Here is a 20,483-nt window from a genome sequence, read left to right as displayed (position 1 = left end):
ATGGGAGTATTTTGGGCGTAACGTGCGATCGTTAAAATAGGAACCATTATCATAATTTTTACTCCACTACATAACATAATTTCAAGTTTTTGGTTTATATTTAATATTTAAGTACATTAAACATCTAGTAATTTTTTGTACTTTTACTTAAGTAAAAATTATTTTCGTACTTTTACTCAAGAAAGTAAAAGTACATAATTTTTATGTAAATAGGCATTAAATCAATTTTAATATGCAATATATAATGAATACACAGTATGATTCTATGCTTTAGAATGTAGTGAAAATTCTTTAGTAAAGAAAAGTAATTTTTTTCCCAAGACAAACACTCTGATCAAGCACAGATGCTTGGAAAATGTAACTAAAATACTTAAGTATTATACACCTCTGTTTGTAGCCAAACCGTTTGTGGACCCCATTCACTTCCATAGTAGGGAAATTAATACTATTGAAGTAAATGGGGTCCGTGAAAGGTTTGGTTACATACATTTGTCAAAATATCTTCCTTTGTTTTACTCAGAACAAATACATTTATACAGGTTTGAACAACATAAAAGTATGTAAAAGATGACAGAATTTTCATTTTTGGGTGAACTATCCCTTTAAATTGGTTTTGTTCTTATGTTAAAAACTTTTCATCTAAAGATTAACATTTGCATGGAATTGCTTAAATACGGTGCCGGTTTGAAGCAATATGGACGAAGGGTTGACATGGAGTGGAAAGTGATGTGCTTCTAAAACTTTTTCCGTTACATTTAAGGAGGAACCCTAACAACTGGGTTCATTTTAACAGCACAAATTGAGCACAAATGAAGGGCACCTGTTGGGGCAATTCGATCGGCGTGAGGTGGAGTGTGACTTCACTGTTTGAAATCACATTTGTTATTGCTAAAAGCAAGAGAAACAATGTCAAGGATACAATGGCATTTAAACTGCACAAATGAGGTACAAATAAACATCACCTATTCCGAAAACATTCTTGATATATTCCATGAAGGAAAGTAGTAACAGCATTTCTTCAAACCGCACAAATCTAGCACAAACAGCGCTAATTTGGAGTGATGCCAGAAAATAAAAAATAGTAAAGTTTTATAACTCCAAACCAGCACAATTGATAATTTACAGCTCAAATCAGCACAAAGCACAAACAAATGATAGAGTTTAGATGATTACTTAATAAATGGGGTGCCCACTTCACAGAGGTCTTAAGTGAAGAGGTTACATAATTTACAATGTTTATAAATGTGATTGATTTTATTTTATTCAAGAATTGAAAGCACATGAATGGTGAAGTTCTTAAAATGTCCAAAAGGTGGCAGCAGCACGATAGAGATGATACATAAACGATAAAAGGTTTCAGAAGACAAACTCAAGAAAGACAGACAAACAGAAAAGAAAGTAACCGTGTAGGGCCTGAGGTACATGTATATCATGTTTGAAATTTGTTTGTGTCTGACCTTCCCAGCGTCAGATTGACCTGGCAGTAAAGGGTTTTCTTCTGTGATGGCAATCTCCTGCATTTCTGATGTCATGGTAATTGCCTATTTTATCTGAAATGCAAAGTATACATTATAAACAACATAACAAATCACACTTCTAACAACAAAAGAAAAACATATTTCCTCTGCAGTTTTTGTAATGGAAGGCCCATACGACACTAAATATTAATCAATCAAATGTTTTTAGAGTCATTATTTTTTATTCTTATGTGTTGTAAAAATGTCTTTAAAAATAACTATTCCTTTAGGTTCAGCACACCCCTATTTTCATTAAACAGTTTTGGGGAGAGGTAGGCCTTTATTTTAATGATAGAGGCCAATGTAGAATTATGATTAATGCACGTAAACTCAATAGATGTGTCAAACATTTGGCATAGGGTCAAAATAACAAGGAAAACTGTTGGGTCTAATCATTCATTTTGTGATTTAGGATACATTTAGGTTCTACTAAAGATAATACTTTTCTAACAGTTTTCTTCAGAAATACAGTATCATATTTTCATGATGTTTTCATATTTTAATTTATTATTATTATTATTATTATTATTATTATTATTTTTAAATAATAATATTAAATATTACTATACATATGACAGAATAGACCAGCACCCCAGCACTGAATTTGAGTACATGAGGTTCAGTACATACAGACATAACTTTTATTGCTACGTGGTATTGTTTTTATCATTGTTGGTAGAATTGATGACGTATGTTTACAGAGTCTATAGGCATATGGCAAATGGGTTTTGGTGTAGGATAGGCTGGCCAATCTTGTGTTTTGATGTTCTGTTGTAATATGGAACTATGTGTTTACACATTTTTGTTGTTTAATTGTTTCCGTGGATTTATAGGCTTGGCTTATAAAACGTGTTCCCCAAAATAACAGCAGTGGGAAGTTTAATTAGAAAATTAGCTCATTCCGTGAAACAAACGGTCATTTTTTGTCTTTTAATATAAAAGAGTAGAACCAAATGTTTGTTATAAAATATATCTGCTGCTGAATTTCTAAGTAAAATTGGCCGTTCCAAACATTGCTCGAAGAAACAACATAATTCGATTAAAAATTAGATTTAACCTAAGACCCGAGCTTTGGTTTCTCTATTTTCAGATTTCTACCAGCTATTTACCAATAAATATAATAACCAAATGATTTTCTTCAAAAAAAACATGAATCAGTGTATTTGTCCATGTTTGTGTACAACACAGGTATCAGTTACACAGAATTAAGTATTATGGTGCAAACAACAAAAAATTTGATGTCCACCAAGTTTAAGATACTCAGCTAATAATATCTAAAATACTTTAAAATGGCAATAAAATATGAGTAATTCAATAGTTAAATCTTAATTAGTAAGTAAAGTTAAATCTTAGGAAATGTCTTCTGGTTTAAGTGCCTACAGAGAAAAACATTGACACAGCTATTTTTTAAAAGTTAATATTTTTTTGATTTGCTTCCCTTTAAAAGAACAAGACAGACTTGATCAATTCTGTTAATGCTTTGATTTGGAATTCAATTTGTAATGTTTTTGATACATTTATTGTAACATATTTATAATGCACTTTATTTACTTTTTATTAGTATACTGCTATTTTTTGAACACAAGTGGTAAGTGGTTTCCTAGATGAGGGCATATGACGCAAGTCAATAAATTTATTGTGTACATTAATCTTTTAATATCAGTGTTAACTGATTTGCCAAAAACATGACCTCAGTCACCATCAGACAGAAGCGTCTCCACAGATAAAGTTTGCTCACAAAGTGCCTGACAGCCCCTCCTCTCTCCTGCTACATCAGCAAAACCGTTACCATTGAGAGCAAGAAGTGCCCAGTGTTACACACCTATTTTTTTTCTCTCGGTTGAATGAGTGTATCATCTAAATGCACTTACTCCTGTTGGAAATTTCCATGTGAACACACCACTTACACTATTTATACTTCAAAATGACGTAGAGTAGTACAAACCCAATTTGAGACACAGCTTATGTCTGGGTTCTGTCCCGTGTAAAAACCTGACATATATTGATAAGATGTATAAACTGAAACTATTATATATTATATAAATGTTGTAACATAAAAAAAAAGAGTCTCATAAAAATCAACAAATGTTGGTTGTAATCGCCCCATTAAATTACATAATACATATCATCATTTTTTTTTCATTCAGGTGACTCCAATACTGGACATAACAGCCATGTCTTGATCTTCTTGTTTACCAAGTTATGGTGCAAATTTAATACCACCGTTACACAACTACAGTTATGATGACCTTCAACAGGATTGCAATACACAACTGCACAAATACAGTGTGTAGCTTTATTAATGTAATATTATACTGAGGTTTATTTATAAAGTAAGAGTTATAACGCTTATATATAAAACCATTTTAATACAAGTGAAACTGCTGCTAGTTTTACTAAACTTTTACATAAAAGAAAGTGGCTGACAATGCTGCTGCCTGAATTGTTCTGTAATTGCTTTAAATAACAGTATAGCTCTATATACTTGATAAGTACAGGAAATATGTACAACTTACATTAAAACATGCACATTTTCATTAAATGCCTGGCTTGCTTACCGATAAAATATTTACTTAATTTGTCGCTGTCCTTCTGAAAGCTGGTATGTCCAAATTTAATCTTTTTCACAAAAACAAAAAAAATCTGAATTTTTAAATGAGTACACACTGTGTTGACAAGCACTTTTAAATACTTTTTAATGGATAAATATTTAAAAAAAAACTCATGACAAGTAGGGGTGGGCGATATGACCAAAATCTTCTATCACGATAGGATTAATTTTATATCATGATAACGATATGTATCACGGTAGAGTTTTTTATGTTTTAATAAGGTTTAAATCTTTAATACCATAGAAATGTTCATAATTCTCACAAAAAAACATATACAAGCATAGAAAGAAGATAAAAACAAACAAAACTCAAGCTCTCTGAAGATACACAGTCAATAAGAATGATAATAAATAATTATGCATGTATGTATAGGCCTATATATATTTTTATTTAAGGTAGAAAAGTGATTTAATCAGGAGCAGTGAGAGATTTTTTTCTCAATGCTGTTTGATTAACACGAGTGACAGACAGGAGCAAAATTAGGTAACTTCCCCTTTAAGACCAAAGTCCGGATCCAATACACTGTTACACATGCGCTTTCTCTTTTAGCTGTTTACTTTCTCTTAAGACCTTACTGGTCGTGTTTATGATGATGCTTGCAAAGACGGGAATTTTGACGCATATGTGTATTTAAGGCCAATAAAGCGGGAAAAATGCTCACAAGCTTAATAAGCAGAGGTCGCGCGACTTGCGCGCTCCTCACAGACAGAAAGAGCAGCGGTTGCGCGACTTGTCCGCTCCTGACACACAGAAAGAACGCACGCATACAGATCTGTTGTCTGTGTTTCAATGGCTTAAAATAACTTGTTTTAAAACTGCAGTGCTTAAATACGTGTACAAACGTTACGTTTTCGCGACCACACGCACAGGAGCGTGACGTGGGCACGTAACCTCGATAGAAACGATAGTCCAAAATCTCTACCGGTTGACAAATTTCCACCGGTTAATTTTGTCTACCGGTTTATCGCCCACCCCTAATGACAAGCCTAAATGGTGACCAACAAAATGTACAAAATATGGAGTGACGATATAATACTATAAAACTACACTAGCCACTTTATTAAGTAGGCTACCTGGTGGGCAATACAGCTTCAAAATTATATCATGATATTTTAAAAATATTTGCAGTAATGATATTATTGACGGTATAAAAAATATAAAAAAAGGGAAGTGCATTTTCCATCCAATGAGCTGTCACTCATGCCAGACTACCTAACTCGAAGTGTTAATTAGTCATATGTAAACAAAGTACAAACTAGAGATGAAATGTTAAGAAAATTTTACATCACTCTGACACTACCACAGTTTTCTACTGGTTACCCATACACTTCCAATAGTTTCCAGTAACTCAGGTCACTGGCTAACGATTTAAAATTTAATTTAATTGTAAGTGCACTTTTGTTTGCATAAACATCAAATAAATAGCATTAACATTAATCATTGCACATTTGGGGTTGTGAGATTAATGTTCATCTACTTCAGATAAAACACAAGTGAATAAATCAGATTTTCATATAAACACAGTAGGGGTGGGCGATAAACCGGTAGACAAAATTAACCGGTAGAAATTTGTCAACCGGTAGAGATTTTGGACTATCGTTTCTATCGAGGTTACGTGCCCACGTCACGCTCCTGTGCGTGTGGTCGCGAAAACGTAACGTTTGTACACGTATTTAAGCACTGCAGTTTTAAAACAAGTTATTTTAAGCCATTGAAACACAGACAACAGATCTGTATGCGTGCGTTCTTTCTGTGTGTCAGGAGCGGACAAGTCGCGCAACCGCTGCTCTTTCTGTCTGTGAGGAGCGCGCAAGTCGCGCGACCTCTGCTTATTAAGCTTGTGAGCATTTTTCCCGCTTTATTGGCCTTAAATACACATATGCGTCAAAATTCCCGTCTTTGCAAGCATCATCATAAACACGACCAGTAAGGTCTTAAGAGAAAGTAAACAGCTAAAAGAGAAAGCGCATGTGTAACAGTGTATTGGATCCGGACTTTGGTCTTAAAGGGGAAGTTACCTAATTTTGCTCCTGTCTGTCACTCGTGTTAATCAAACAGCATTGAGAAAAAAATCTCTCACTGCTCCTGATTAAATCACTTTTCTACCTTAAATAAAAATATATATAGGCCTATACATACATGCATAATTATTTATTATCATTCTTATTGACTGTGTATCTTCAGAGAGCTTGAGTTTTGTTTGTTTTTATCTTCTTTCTATGCTTGTATATGTTTTTTTGTGAGAATTATGAACATTTCTATGGTATTAAAGATTTAAACCTTATTAAAACATAAAAAACTCTACCGTGATACATATCGTTATCATGATATAAAATTAATCCTATCGTGATAGAAGATTTTGGTCATATCGCCCACCCCTAAAACACAGGACAAATCAGCAAGTCATCTGTCTGTGTCTATTGTAGGGCTTCAGGATAAATCACATGCGATGGTCATGCACATCTCGTCAGTAAAGTCAGTAGTAAATGGCCATCACCCGCTTTCAGATGGAGCAGCATTATCTACACAAATTAAGGATGGGACGGTATGAAAATTTAATATTGTGCTAATAGTGACCAACGTTATCACGGTTATCAATTTTATCATGGTTTTGTTAAAATGAGATGGAAATGTTCAAAAAGAACTGATACACACACTGAAAAAATTTGAACAAGTTTTATTTTTAAAAATCACAATTTAATATTTAATGTGGTAAAAAATAAATAAATCTGTCTAATAAGTTTACAGTGAATTAATACAATACATTATCCCTTAAATGCCTTCTTGTCCAAAAAACTATGTTGCATGTGCACGCCTGCGTCAAACTGATTCTGGCTGGACAGGATTTACCGTGAGTTTTCAAAATCACAGTAATCAAACACGGTTGTAATGATAATTAAATTTTAAATGATAATACCAACCATCAGGACATTTTATCGCTAATAATCGTGAAACCGGTAATCGTCCCATCCCTAACACAAAGCCATAGTCCCCTAACAAGTGGGGCAATATCGCAGGCGATACGTCCGCAATAATTCATGCAAAATTGCCCCGATTGTCAGTGAACTACAGCTTCGTGTAGTAAATGCTGCTCCATCTGAAAGCAGGTGATGGTGATTTATAACTAATCAAGGAACTGGCTTTACTGACAAGATGCGCATGATTATCACATCCAATTTATCGTGCAGCCCTAGGCTACACGTTGCTAGAACACAAACATTTGATTTTTATTCCATATGGATTTTAGTCCATATTTACAAAATAGGGTATATGCGCAACTTACTTCCGCATTCCTGTTTAACATAGTAGATTGCTTCCGGTTCTGTATGCTCTACGCTGACATGGTGCTGTTTTCATACATGAAGCCTGTAGGAACTATCAAAGACGAATATAACCGATGTCCAGTGGATATGCTCATTAACATTTCAAACCTAAGTAAAAGAAAATTAACTAAATAAAGAAAACTTTATAGATTTTAACAAAAGGATTTTCTTCTCACATACATTCAGATATTTGAACAAAAAAAACATAACACAAATAATAATACTATGAATAACAATGACAAGCTACGATAGCTAGCTAATAGTATTGTGTATCGACGATCATCAGACATATAGCCAATAGCAGGATTTCATGATGATAGTTGGGGATAGTTATTATTGTTATAATCATAGTTTCACATTAACATGCGCATTGCATGCTTTTCCTCACATAAGATGGTTTGTGCGAGAGAGCTTGTAATGCGCACGGATTCCTTCTCGCACACACCTGCACTTGCAATTCCGCCTTGGACTCTGGGTCGGACCTGAATGCGCGTGACATGGACTCCTTCTAACCTCTGAGCTTGTAATACGCGCAGCTTCCTTGGACTAGAGAGGTTTTTAGAGCGCAGAAGGTTAAAACCAGCGAGTTGTTCCCGCTCCCTGGCACGCAGGAAATTTTAGAGCGCCTGGGCTTTTCCACGCTCTGATTACCGGCATCAGTTTTAAGAAGGTTGCGGTCATGACAGTGTTGCCATTGCTTCTTTTTTTGTCCAATCAATCAAGTGACTTATCATAAATGATTAAAAAATGAACAAATAAATAAATGCGTAAACTACTGCCCCGCCCTCCGATACTATCGTGTCTCGTGATCTCGCAGGCCCAACACTAACGATAGCACATTTTGGCAACTGAAAGTGATCTACACAGTTTTCTGGTTTGGTCACGTGACGTTCCACACATACCGTATTGCATTACATAGTTTGGAGATTTGCAAATCTCCTGTTTTAACACATCCCAGAGGTGTTGTATTGGATTGAGATCTGGTGACTGTGGAGGCCATTTGAGTACGGTACTGTGAACTCACTGTCATTTGTCAGTTTTATTATGGGTACACTGTGGTCATAAAGGGATTGAGATACATGGCATCAACACTAAATAGTGGTTAAGTTACTACTGCCTTTCTATGCCCTTGAACCAGTCTGGCCATTCTCTTCTGACCTCTGCTATCAACAAAGCAATTTTTGCCAGGGAACTTTTTTCTGTTTTGGACAATTTCTTGTAAATTCTAGAGATGGTTGTGCATGAAAATACTAATACCAGTCTGTCTTTAATTCCTTTTCATAAACTGCTTGATGGAACTACAATACATTTCATCCATATATTTTGAGAGTTCACAATGTCCTAGTGGTAAGAGAGTCTTGATTGTAACCCAAAGGTCACTGGTTTGATTCTCACAGCTAACAGGAAGCAGTTGAGGTGCCCTTGAGCAAGGCACCTTACTTACTTATTAATTTAGCTGACGCTTTTATCCAAAGCGATTTACAATTGCTATATATGTCAGAGGTCACACACCTCTGGAGCAACTAGGGGTTAAGCCTCTTGTTCAGGGACACAATGGTGTGTCACAGTGGATTCGAACCCAGGTCTCTCACACCAAAGGCGTGTGTCTTATCCACTGTGCCATCACCAACTTTTCCCAAGTCGCTCCCTGGGTGCTGCAGTGACTCACAGTGTTTGATCACTACTCACTAAAAGGGTTACATGCAAAGGTTACATTCCACTGGCAATTACCTCACTTTCACAACCTCATACTCATTTAGCCACAATGACAGGCAAATTTATTGATACAGACGACAAAAGACGATTGGACTATCAAAAAGCTTTTTATAACTTAAGTTATTTGGTCTCTAGATGCTACATACCGAATCTGTAGCATGTTAATTTTTTATTTGCTTCTGGAGCCCAGAGTCAAACAAATTTCAAGATTGCAAATAATTTTAAGAAATACAAGTGTCCTCAGAGCTTCAATATTTAAAAAAATATGTATGTGCCCACATAATCGTTAATCAAAACGCTAATCTCCTCCCCTCCTCAAAACGATCTCAGAACTAATGACTGTAATTGCCCAGCTTGATGAGAACAATACACTGTATGACCCAAGTTTGATGAGTGTAGGTAAATCTAACTCCATTTAATGCTACAGAGCTCCCCGGCCATGCCCATGTCTTTTGCCATTGCCTAACAGCCAGCAACTGTAATGTGCGTGCCAAGTTTCATGCCATTTGAAGCATGTTGAGAGCCTTAACTACACTTGGATATAACTTTAAAGTTTGATGCGTTATCATCGCAACAATATATATATATATATATATATGATCTTAGCAATCCTTTCAGGATTTTTCAGATGTGTTTGTAAGGCACTTCGAAGGCATCACTGCTTTGACACGAGTAGCATATTGCAGCACTTACTTAATAAAAAGGTTAAATAAATGCATTAGTAATCATGTTAAATAACCGTGCTTAAGATTTTTTAAATCAAAATAATCATGATTATTATTTTGCCCATAATCAAGCAGCCCTAAAGTACTGGTAAGCATACAGTATATGTCTGATCTTCATTCACAGTAAATCCATTGTAACCACACATTAACTGGTCTCACCACATTAACCACAGTTTATACCAACCATGGAATTTAAAATAAAACGATGGTAATGCAAATGGTAATCTGCTTAAACATGCTACACTTTGACTTAAACAATGGATATGACATGAGAGTTGTTTTTAAAAATATGTTTGAAAACAAGGTATAGATGGTACAAGAAACTGCTTGTCTATGTAAACTTATACAGCACAGCAGTAACTGAGTGTTTCATTTATCATCTACAGTAAACAAGATTCCAAAACCCTAATGTGGTCCTCAAGTCAACAAATGTTCAGGGGTGTTTGCCCAACCCTGAACTATAAGCGACATGCTTGTTTTATCTCAACAAGAACATGTCAAACAGTTCAAACATGATAACCATATCAGGGCTTAACGCTAAGGATTTTTCCTATTGGCCTGGTGGAGAAAAAAGGTGGTTCTAATGTTTACTCACCCTGTTCAATTTTTAACTGGCTCTATACATCAAAAAAGCAGTAAATAAAAAAAATATTATTGTATTTATTGTTTTGACTCGTGTAACATTTTATAATAAATAAATATAAATAAATAAATAAAGAATAGCCTCACTTCATATAATATTTAATATCAATTTTAAAATATTGTTTTTGTCACACAGTATTTTTTACAAAATATCCTGTGATGTTGATTTGTAAATGAAAATGTGATGAAGAATGTCATTTTGTGTTTGTTGTCGACAAAAGTTGACATTCTGTATCTAATGTATAACCACCATTATAATTAATGTTTCATTTTCTTTTGTGACAATAGGAAACAAATAATTCAGCCATGTTAATTTACTGGTTATTCATCAAAATGTAAGCAATTTCAGATTTTTAAATTAAACACTAGTCAAGATTTAAACAAAATTTTAGATTATTTGTACAGCGAGTTCATAACTACACTTTTTACAGTCCAGTCGTCGGTGCACAATGCAAGGCATCACACCAGGGGCCAGATTTACTAAACAGGGCAAATTAGCGCATGAGCGCAATTCCAAAAATGCGCTGATGGGAGTGGTGATATCTGCGGGTTATTTACTAAAAAAGCGCTTTTTAAATAACACAGGCGCAACAGCTGATTTCCATAATGACCAACCAATCTACTAAGAGCAGCGCAAATTAGCGCATGGTTGCAAATAAGCAGAGATGATGCTCCTGCAGGTGCATGTGATATACAGGCCGATAAATAAAGGCAGAGAGACGCGTGAACTTATCTGGTAAAATGATCCTGGAAATCCTCTCCCTTCTACCATGCAGTCTCTGATTTCTGCGATGTCTCCTCCTAGCAACAACAATTGCAGCCATTTTGAGCGCAAAATGATTTAAGACATGCTTTTTTTCGGCGTTAAATAGTCGCGCAAATGCCATACATAACACATGCGCAAACATTAGTAAATCGCGTTGCGTGAATCATTTAAATAGTCTCCTCCCAAAATGTTTGCGTCTGAAAGGGAAACTCCTAGAAATGCATATGCAATCAGGTCAGTCGCAAAAAGAACTAGACCACACCTTTTCAGCGCTAATGATCCACTGCGCGTCTTTAGTAAATTCCGACATCGCTATTTACCGCCAAAATGATGGTTTACGCTGGCGCAAGCGCTTAGTAAATCTGGCCCCAGATGTTAAAAGCAAAGATTCACATTACTTTTGCCACTTACAAATATATAATATTTGGTAATTTCGCTCAAAAATTAAAGGAGGCATATAACCCGATTTCATGTTTTCTTTGTTTTTATAGTGTTAAATGATAACATAAAAGGTACGTGTAACGCTTTTAAGTTCTTTTTTCAATTTGCACCATCAAAATGAATCAAATGAAAAATTGGTTTCAAACTTTCCTTTTTCAATTTTCATGAGTACTTTACAAACGGAAAATTGTCTCTCGGTTTAATTTTCAAATCTACGTGTTTAGGTTGTTGCTTTAGAATTTCAGGTTTTGGAACAAACAGAAAAATTACGACGGGGGTGGGGTGTAGTCTACAGCCGGTCTTGGACCCACAGCGCTATCGCGTTAAATCTCACCATATTTATCTCCTCTATGTATATTACACATTTATTAAATATATTTTGAATAACAATAATGCCTGTAAACATTTATCTATCGGACCTCGGTTGCCGTTTTGGTTTTTATCAGTAGATGGCGATGTAACGGCCTGGCAGTAAGTGCATGCACTCGAGACGTGATGGATAAACTTGTATCTGCCGCACTTCAGCCTGCATAATGGCTCGAAAAGTTTAATCATGTTACCACGAGATATTACAAGGTAGCGAGTCAGGTTTGTCACCTGAAAGTTGCCGTTTTGAGTCTCACGGTCGGCCGCTTGTGCAAGGCACCTTCCATTGCTCCCCGGGCGCTGCGTGCCCACGGCTTCGGGTGTCATGACTGGCAGTGCGTGTGTTGACTACTTACTGGATGCATTCCTGACATGAAAACCATGTCACTTTTGAAAGGTTGTTGTCTTGTTGACACCCATTTTAGGGGCATTTCCTCTTCGGCAAAGGGCAACATAATCTCTTCATGTATTCTAATGTAGTCAAACTGATCCATGTTCCCTTGTATTTGATAAATAGGCCCAACACGGCAGTAGGAAAAACATCCCAATCCCATGACTTTTACACCGCCATGCTTAACTGTCTACACTGTACTGTGGCTTGAATGCAGTACCCGGGGGTTGCCTGAGGTTCTGTAAAGACCCCAAAAAGAAAGATTTTAATCTTATCAGGCCACAAAATGTTACACTATTTTTCTTTAGCCAGCTGATGTATTGATGTAATTCTATAGATGTATTTTTTCAACAGTGGTGCTTTACTGGGGCTTTTTGCATCAGTGACTGTCACAAGATCATCATTTGTTTTCTTTCTAAAGGTTTTCAACTTTTTAATCAAATTGCTCTGTTCCTCTGAGCAATGTTTGAAACGACCCATTTTATTTAGAAATTCAGCAGCATATTATATATTTTATAACAATGGGCAAAACATTTGCCTTTTCTCTTTCTTAATAAAGGACAGAAAGAAGCTGTTTTCACAGAATGAACTCATTTTAAACTTCATACTGCTATTATTTTGATCACGCCACTTTCAATAAATGAATCTATAACTCAGAGCAAGTAATGTGGATATCATTACCAATGGCTCTATTTTTTCTATAAATAATTTCCAGAAATATTACTACTACTAATAACAATAGTGGTTTATTAGGTTACTGATGTTGCACTACTATTTTTTTTAACACCACTGTTTATGATAATGCAGCATAAAATTATAAAATGTTTGCAATTTATTCACTTTTATTAGTACACTACCATGTTTTTAACACCACTGTAGGTGTGATCCGTTAGCTGGTAGAAGAGCTGGGAATGGATACACTGTGGATATCTCAAATATTAATATGGCTAGTAAATGAGGCAATATAACAGGGCAGGCGTCACGGAGTGGGCATTCGCGGCTAATAAAGTTTTTTTTTAAAAAGGAAAACAAAAGTGACATGGTTTTCATGTCAGGAATGCATCCAGTAAGTAGTCAACACACGCACTGCCAATCATGACACCCGGAGCAGTGGGCCCCCAGGGCCTGGAGAGCAATGGGGTTAACGTGTCTTGCTCAAGGGCACGTCAGTCACAAGCGGCCGGCCGTGAGACTCGAAACGGCAACTTTCAGGTGACAAACCTGACTCGCTACCTCGTAATATATCGGGGTAACATGATTAAACTTTTCGAGCCATTATGTAGGCTGAACTGCGGCAGATACAAGTTTATCTATCACGTCTCGAGTGCATGCACTTACTGCCAGGTCGTTACATCGCCATCTACTGATAAAAACCAAAACGGCAACCGAGGTCCGATAGATAAATGTTTACAGGCATTATTGTTATTCAAAATATATTTAATAAATGTGTCATATACATAGAGGAGATAAATATGGTGAGATTTAACGCGATAGCGCTGTGGGTCCGTGACCGGCTCTAGACTATACTCCACCCCCGGCGATAATGGTACGTTCCAGCCGCAAGCGCAAACACAGAAATGGAAAATTAGAATAAGTCGTAATTTTTCTGTTTGTTCCAAAACCTGAAATTCTAAAGCAACAACCTAAACACGTAGAATTTAAATTAAACCGAGAGACAATTTTCCGTTTGTAAAGTACTCATGAAAATTGAAAAATGAAAGTTTGAAACCAATTTTTCATTTGATTCATTTTGATGGGGCAAATTGAAAAAAGAACTGAAAAGCGTTAAACGGACCATAAAAGATCTGGGTAACACTTTACAATAAGGTCCATTAGTTAACATTAGTTAACCACATTAGTTAACATGAACTAATAATGAACTGCACTTATAAAACATTTATTAATCTGTGTTAATATTAATTTCAACAATTACTAATGCTTTATTAAATTTTTGTTAATGCTAGTTTATACACTGTGAACTAACATAAACAAACAATTAAAAGCTTTATTTCTATTAACTAACATTAACAAAGATTATTAAATAATGTAACAAATGTATTGCTCATGGTTTGTTCATGTCAGTTAATACATTAACTAATGTTAACAAATGAACCTTATTGTAAAGTGTTACCAAGATCTGTAAAATTGCAAAAATTAAAGTTTCAAATCCAAAGTGATCTTCTTTTTAAAAGTAAAACCTCATCCACGCCTACCTAAAACGGCTCGTTCAATTTGAATAACACTGCCCTAATGTACAAGATAAAGGGTGTAACTTTCAATCAAGCTGTATTGTTGCTGCAGCCATGTCGAGTAGACGCTGTGTTTTTTACCCTGCGAAAGGCAAACAACTTTGTTTGTTTGTTTTCATATTTAAAGAATTTCATACTGACGAATTAAACGTGAGTTTTGTGCAGTGCAGAGTAGCGCTTGTTTGTCGTTTCTACGATCACAAATGCAGACATGTTTTTTTTTTATTATCCTTACCTTACCAATCTATTAAGTCCCGCTTACTTCGCGCTGGTAAAGTTGATCGATCAGCTTAGTCATCTGTGTTTTCTGGGTCAGATTCAGGCTCATATTGATAAGGTAGTAAATACAATAGTTTCTTCTGGCTGTCACTATTGCTTTGGGATCTCATCTTTCAAAACATGATAAAGAACGTCAAATTTCCGTAATTCGGCCAATCACAACGCACTGGATAGCTGGCCAATCGGTTCACACCTGTTTACACCGCGCTTTCTCACAACGATGAGCTTTGTATAAAACGACCTGTTACAAATGGGCGGGACTTAGAGCTGCTACAAAAATGTACAGTATGTGGAATATAATAAGTTTTTTGAACCATGCAAACACATTGTATTACACCAAATACAAAGTAATGTGCTTGCCACAAAATGTAGGCCCTTTAAAGAGTTAAGTATAATAAATTGTCTAATTTGTATAATTAGTTTCTCCCCGTTTACTTTTTGAAAAATTGGTGATGTTTTAAATCATATTTATGCAGAAATATACAGAAATCCACAGGGTTCGCAAAGTTGACCTAAGGCACCTCAGTGAATGTGTTGGTAACATCTAACAATAATTTTAATAATCGAATAATCTGTTGATGAATATTGAAACAATGGATTATTTACTCTAAAAGAATAAAGTATTTTCAAAGCACCATTAAGAGAGGCTTTTGCTGTACAACTAGTCTAAATATCAGATGTCAGGGAGAAGAAAATGAGCTCCACCAGCCACCATGGAGACATAGAGAGCCAAAGCAGTGTTGTTTTTCTGATTCCTCACTTCTTTGTTTCCCACAGTGATGGTGCCACATTCATCACTCTAGCTAGAAAGAAGCAGACACTTTCTGTTTGAATTTATTACTGACCTATTTCCATGCCTACCCCAGGAACTGAAATTTGTTCCTGAAAATGAATGCTGTAAGCTTTATTGATATGGTCAAGTTTTCTAGACCTTAAGAGGTCTACAGGTAGCATTTAGGTTATGTTTTGTCATGTATGTAGCGTGACTGGTGTAAAACGTTAATAAGATGCTGTCACACAAATAATATCTGAAAGTTAAATAAATAAAACTATTAATCCAGCTGCCTATTAAAGAAATATTTTAAAATAATTCCAGTTACCTGATTGGTTACAATAAATCAGATAAAGAAAGTTGTGTTTAAACTGTGCTATGTTTTCAATAGTTTCAAAAATCTTTAACTTTCATTGAAATGCATTAAATTGCTTAAATAGCAGTTCTGTGTATGAATTTATAAATAAATTAACAACATTTAGAAGTTAAATAAAAAAAATTGTACACTATGGCTGTGTTCACTATGCAAAATTTTGATAATTGATAATTGAGTTGATAATTGCATTTACTTACAGGTGTGAGTCTGGAAATGTCCTGTTCACACAGAAAATTGCAGACACAAATATAATATTGTCTGTATGAACAAGCAACCGCCTTAAACTTGTATGCTACTCGTACTTGATGCCTGGCTGTAACCATAGTGACGGTTATTAATACCCAAAAGGAATTAATCCTTTGTGCAATGGACAAAATTTAATTTTAATATGCAAAATAAATTCATATAAAATCAGTGTCTGCAATTGACCCTTTGCGGGATTTTGATTGCTGGCAACTTGACCAATCATAACTCAAAATGCGCCCCTGACACTATTCACCATTTTGTCCAACAATTAAACTGCTCATAGCCGCAGCACACTATGTGATTTTAAATACTCATTTGCACTATTTGCTTGTTGTCACTCTTTACAAACATTATCACAGCTGAAAGCCATGACATACTGTTTGATCTCAGGCTGTCACACTGTACAACAATAAAGACTTATAACAGACTATAACGAAATGAAACGGACTCAAAAGAGGACTCATCTGGAGTTTTACCTCAAAGCCACACTACAGGAAGCTTTAAAGATATGGCTTGAAATCTTCTAATGTTTTTTATTCTATTAATACCCATTTAAAACACTGTTTTCAATCAAGTCAAAAGTTCAATCAATTAAAATTATTTTTATGTCATTTAAGGGGAATTTCTGGAGTTTTGAATTAAGCGGGCTCCACGAGAGCTGACTAGCCATTGATCCCCTGAAACTCTGAACACATTTTTAAATAGGCCCTACCCTCACTGATCGACTGCAGATTTGCAGATCTATTTTCTCTCCTATACTACTCTTAAAACTAATTTTTTTACTCAGAAACAGTAATATGGACAATTATATCTATTGAGTTAGCTCTTGCGATTTCAGTTGCCACATGATTTTTGGTAAGGTAACATAGGGAGCAGCGATGCTCTCTGGGTTTTTAATTGCATTATGAGCCATGGCAGAACCCTGATCAGATGCATGGCAACTGTTCAATCCATTCACAGTTTATTGCAGTTTCCCTGAAAAGTCTTCTGGGTTTTTCCATAACTTTAAAAGGAATGCTTAGTTCCTGTTCCATTATTATTTTAACGGAACAATTACAATTACAAACTTTTATTAAGTTTATATTAAAAAAAGAAATCAAACTTATTTTAACAAACTTTGGGTGCAATCACACTTCACTTTTCATTCCTTTGACTTCTATTCCAGAATAGAAACCCAAGCTTTTGCAAAAAGTTTCAAACTTTGGATTGTTGCACTGTTTAAGTTAAATTTAAAATGAATTTGTGAAGACATGTGACCAATAGATGATCAATACATCAAAGTGCAACCTTTTCAGGTGAAGGAAAAACTGAAAACAACAGCATTGCAAAATCCTAATCTGAAAAGCAACCACAATGGTGAAAGCATATTCATGATGTTTGAATAGAAAAACAACAATTTAGCACATGAGATCTGTGTAGAAAGTGTGCATGCTAAAAGTGTAGTGTGGCACTTTTTAGTCTTCTATTGGTCATAGGGCTGTTAAACTGTTTTCACGTTTAGGGCTGGGTATCCATTTGATACTTTTTTAGGCATCGACCAAATTGCCTCAATAGCACACAGTATCAAAAATTTTATTTTCATTCAGTACCAATGTCTAATCTTGAGGGGTTATTCTTGACGTGACAAGACCTGAACGGCAATCTCCTCCTGTTATATGTTATGTAATGTTGTATGTTTTCTTTTATGTAATGTTTAGTGAACATGCAATAAAATATATATATATTCATAATCAAAGAAAAAAGAAAGATCTGACAGGCAAATGACATCAGCTGTCTCAATTCAAGAGCTGCGACCTTCTAAGGATGCAACCTCAGAAGTTAAGCACTCGGTCTTTAAGGATGGCAGCCTCTAAAGTCCGCAAAGAGAACTGAAATGAGACGTTCTAGCCTTCGGAGGATCCATAATATTTTTTTGTAGGTTATTTCCTACATTGATTTTTTTAGCAGCCACCCAAAAAAATTTTTGTCCCGCGAAAGTCTTTTTGTAATGTAATTATAGTGATAATGTTGATGATTGCATGAGAGAGAACGAGCAGTGCCCTGCATGCGCGCACTACTAGAGTGGCCATGTCTTAATGCAAAGGCTGCAGCGTCCGGAGGTCGCATTTCCAGGCTGCATACTGTTAAGTTTAAGACATTAAAATGTGTTTATGTATATTATAGCTCCATGCTAAATATTGTTTATTATTTCACATAACCTTTTACCGAAGCTAAAATGGGACTTTTATTATGAAGCCAGGGCGGAAAAGCCGGTTGTTGTTTTTGAGCTCGTGTTGGAGCGGATGTTATCGGAGGATAAATAAAGACAAAACGTTATAAATACTGAAGTATATTTTGTGTCTAACATTGGTAGCAGAGGATGGTTAGCAACTATAGAGTACCGCCAACCTTTGATGAAGGAAAATCATATGAAAGTTGGAAGAATGAAGTCGCGATTTGGACCAGAGTTACAGAACTCGAAAAGAAAAAACAGGCGCTCGCTGTGGCTTTGGCGCTGTCGGGAAGAGCTAGAGAAACGGCGATGGAAATACCGGTAGACGATCTGAATGAGGACACTGGCATGAACACTTTACTTACGAAACTCGATGACTTGTTTCTCAAAGAAGAAAAGGACCAAGTTTACGAGGCGTACTCGAGCTTTGACCGGATTATCAAAGATAGCAGTGTTTCCATGACAGACTATATCATTGATTTTGAACAGCGGTACTCGCGGATGCGTAAATATAAGATGGAGCTTCCCGATGCAGTATTAGCATTCAAACTGCTGGACACTGCGTGCTTAGACGTAAAAGATCGACAGTTGGCACTGACAGCATGTACAGATTTGAATTTTGCGTCAATGAAGTCAGCACTGAAGAGGATTTTTGGAGGAAAGTCTGCTTCTACAGTGGGGATTAATCAGGAAACAGCATATGTAACAGAACAAAGGCGACAAAGGAGCAACCCATGGTCGCAAAATGTTCAGCAAAAGACACCACTGCCTGGCACTAACCCCCTGGACAGGTATGGACGCAGATCAAAATGTGCTGTCTGTCAAAGCACTTTCCACTGGGCCAAAGACTGTCCACACAGAGGTGAGCAAGTCAAACTTACTGAAGATTGTGAAACAAATGATATGGAGGAGTGCAACATTACTCTGTATACAAAAGAGTCACCCACTGAAGCAGAAATATTTATGACAGAGTGTTTCGGCTCAGCAATAATAGACACTGCATGCACACGGACTGTGTGTGGACAGGAATGGATAAATAGCTACATCGCTGAACTAAGCCAAAATGAGATAAAAGACCTGAGGAAAACAGAAACTCACAGTCACAGACCCTTTAAGTTTGGTGATGGAAAAGTGGTCTATTCCAACAGAAAGTTAAAAATTCCTGCAAAGATTGGAAAAACTAGGTGTCATATTGAAACTGAAGTCGTGCCAGCGAACATTCCATTACTCTTGAGCAAGGCATCCATGAAAAGAGCAGGGACAGTGCTAGATATGGAAAATGACAGTGCGGTGATGTTCAGTCAACCTGTAAAACTAGACTTTACAAGCTCTGGTCATTACTGTGTCAACATTATGGACAATGAAAAGAAAAACATTCAAAGTGATGACTGTGTCTTGGCAGTTGATGAAGATGTCACTCTTACGGAACAAAAGAATGCGGATGCACAAAGTCAGTGTGACGAGGAAATACTGACAATTTCAGACAAAATGAGCTCAGCAGAAAAACACAAAATCCTGATGAAGCTTCACAGACAATTTGGTCATGCTTCTGTTGACAGACTGCAAAGACTTCTTACTAACTCTGGAAATAAAGATACAGAATGTAGTTTCATTCTGGAGAAAATTGTGAGTGAATGTGAAACATGTCAAAAATACAGTAAGACCAAACCAAAGCCTGCTGTTGGCCTACCACTGGCATCTCAGTACAATGAAACTGTTGCAGTAGATCTACATGAACTTAAACCAGGTATGTGGTATCTCCATATTATTGACCAGTTCACAAGGTTTAGTGCAGGCAGCATACTGACCACTAAGAAGTCCTCTGAAATAGTGAAACACTTTGTCCATGT

General features: G+C 35.9%; 1 protein-coding gene across 2 annotated transcripts in view; it reads right to left on the bottom strand.

The window, feature by feature from the left end:
- ndrg2 (NDRG family member 2) overlaps positions 1-20,483 on the bottom strand; it is a 70,767-nt gene that overhangs the window by 39,820 nt on the left and 10,464 nt on the right. For both annotated transcript variants that reach the window (XR_010545714.2, XM_065294345.2), the window contains exon 2: positions 1,458-1,550. Coding sequence is in view for 1 of the 2 variants with exons in the window: in XM_065294345.2 (XP_065150417.1) it covers positions 1,458-1,532 (75 nt within the window). In the remaining variant the exon portion in view is untranslated. The remainder of the gene's footprint in view (positions 1-1,457; positions 1,551-20,483) is intronic.

This window comes from Paramisgurnus dabryanus, chromosome 2 (assembly GCF_030506205.2).
Source record: "Paramisgurnus dabryanus chromosome 2, PD_genome_1.1, whole genome shotgun sequence".
Taxonomy (NCBI): Eukaryota; Metazoa; Chordata; class Actinopteri; order Cypriniformes; family Cobitidae; genus Paramisgurnus; species Paramisgurnus dabryanus.
The sequence above is the reverse complement of the archived record's forward strand: the minus strand, read 5'-3'. Positions and strand labels throughout refer to the sequence as shown.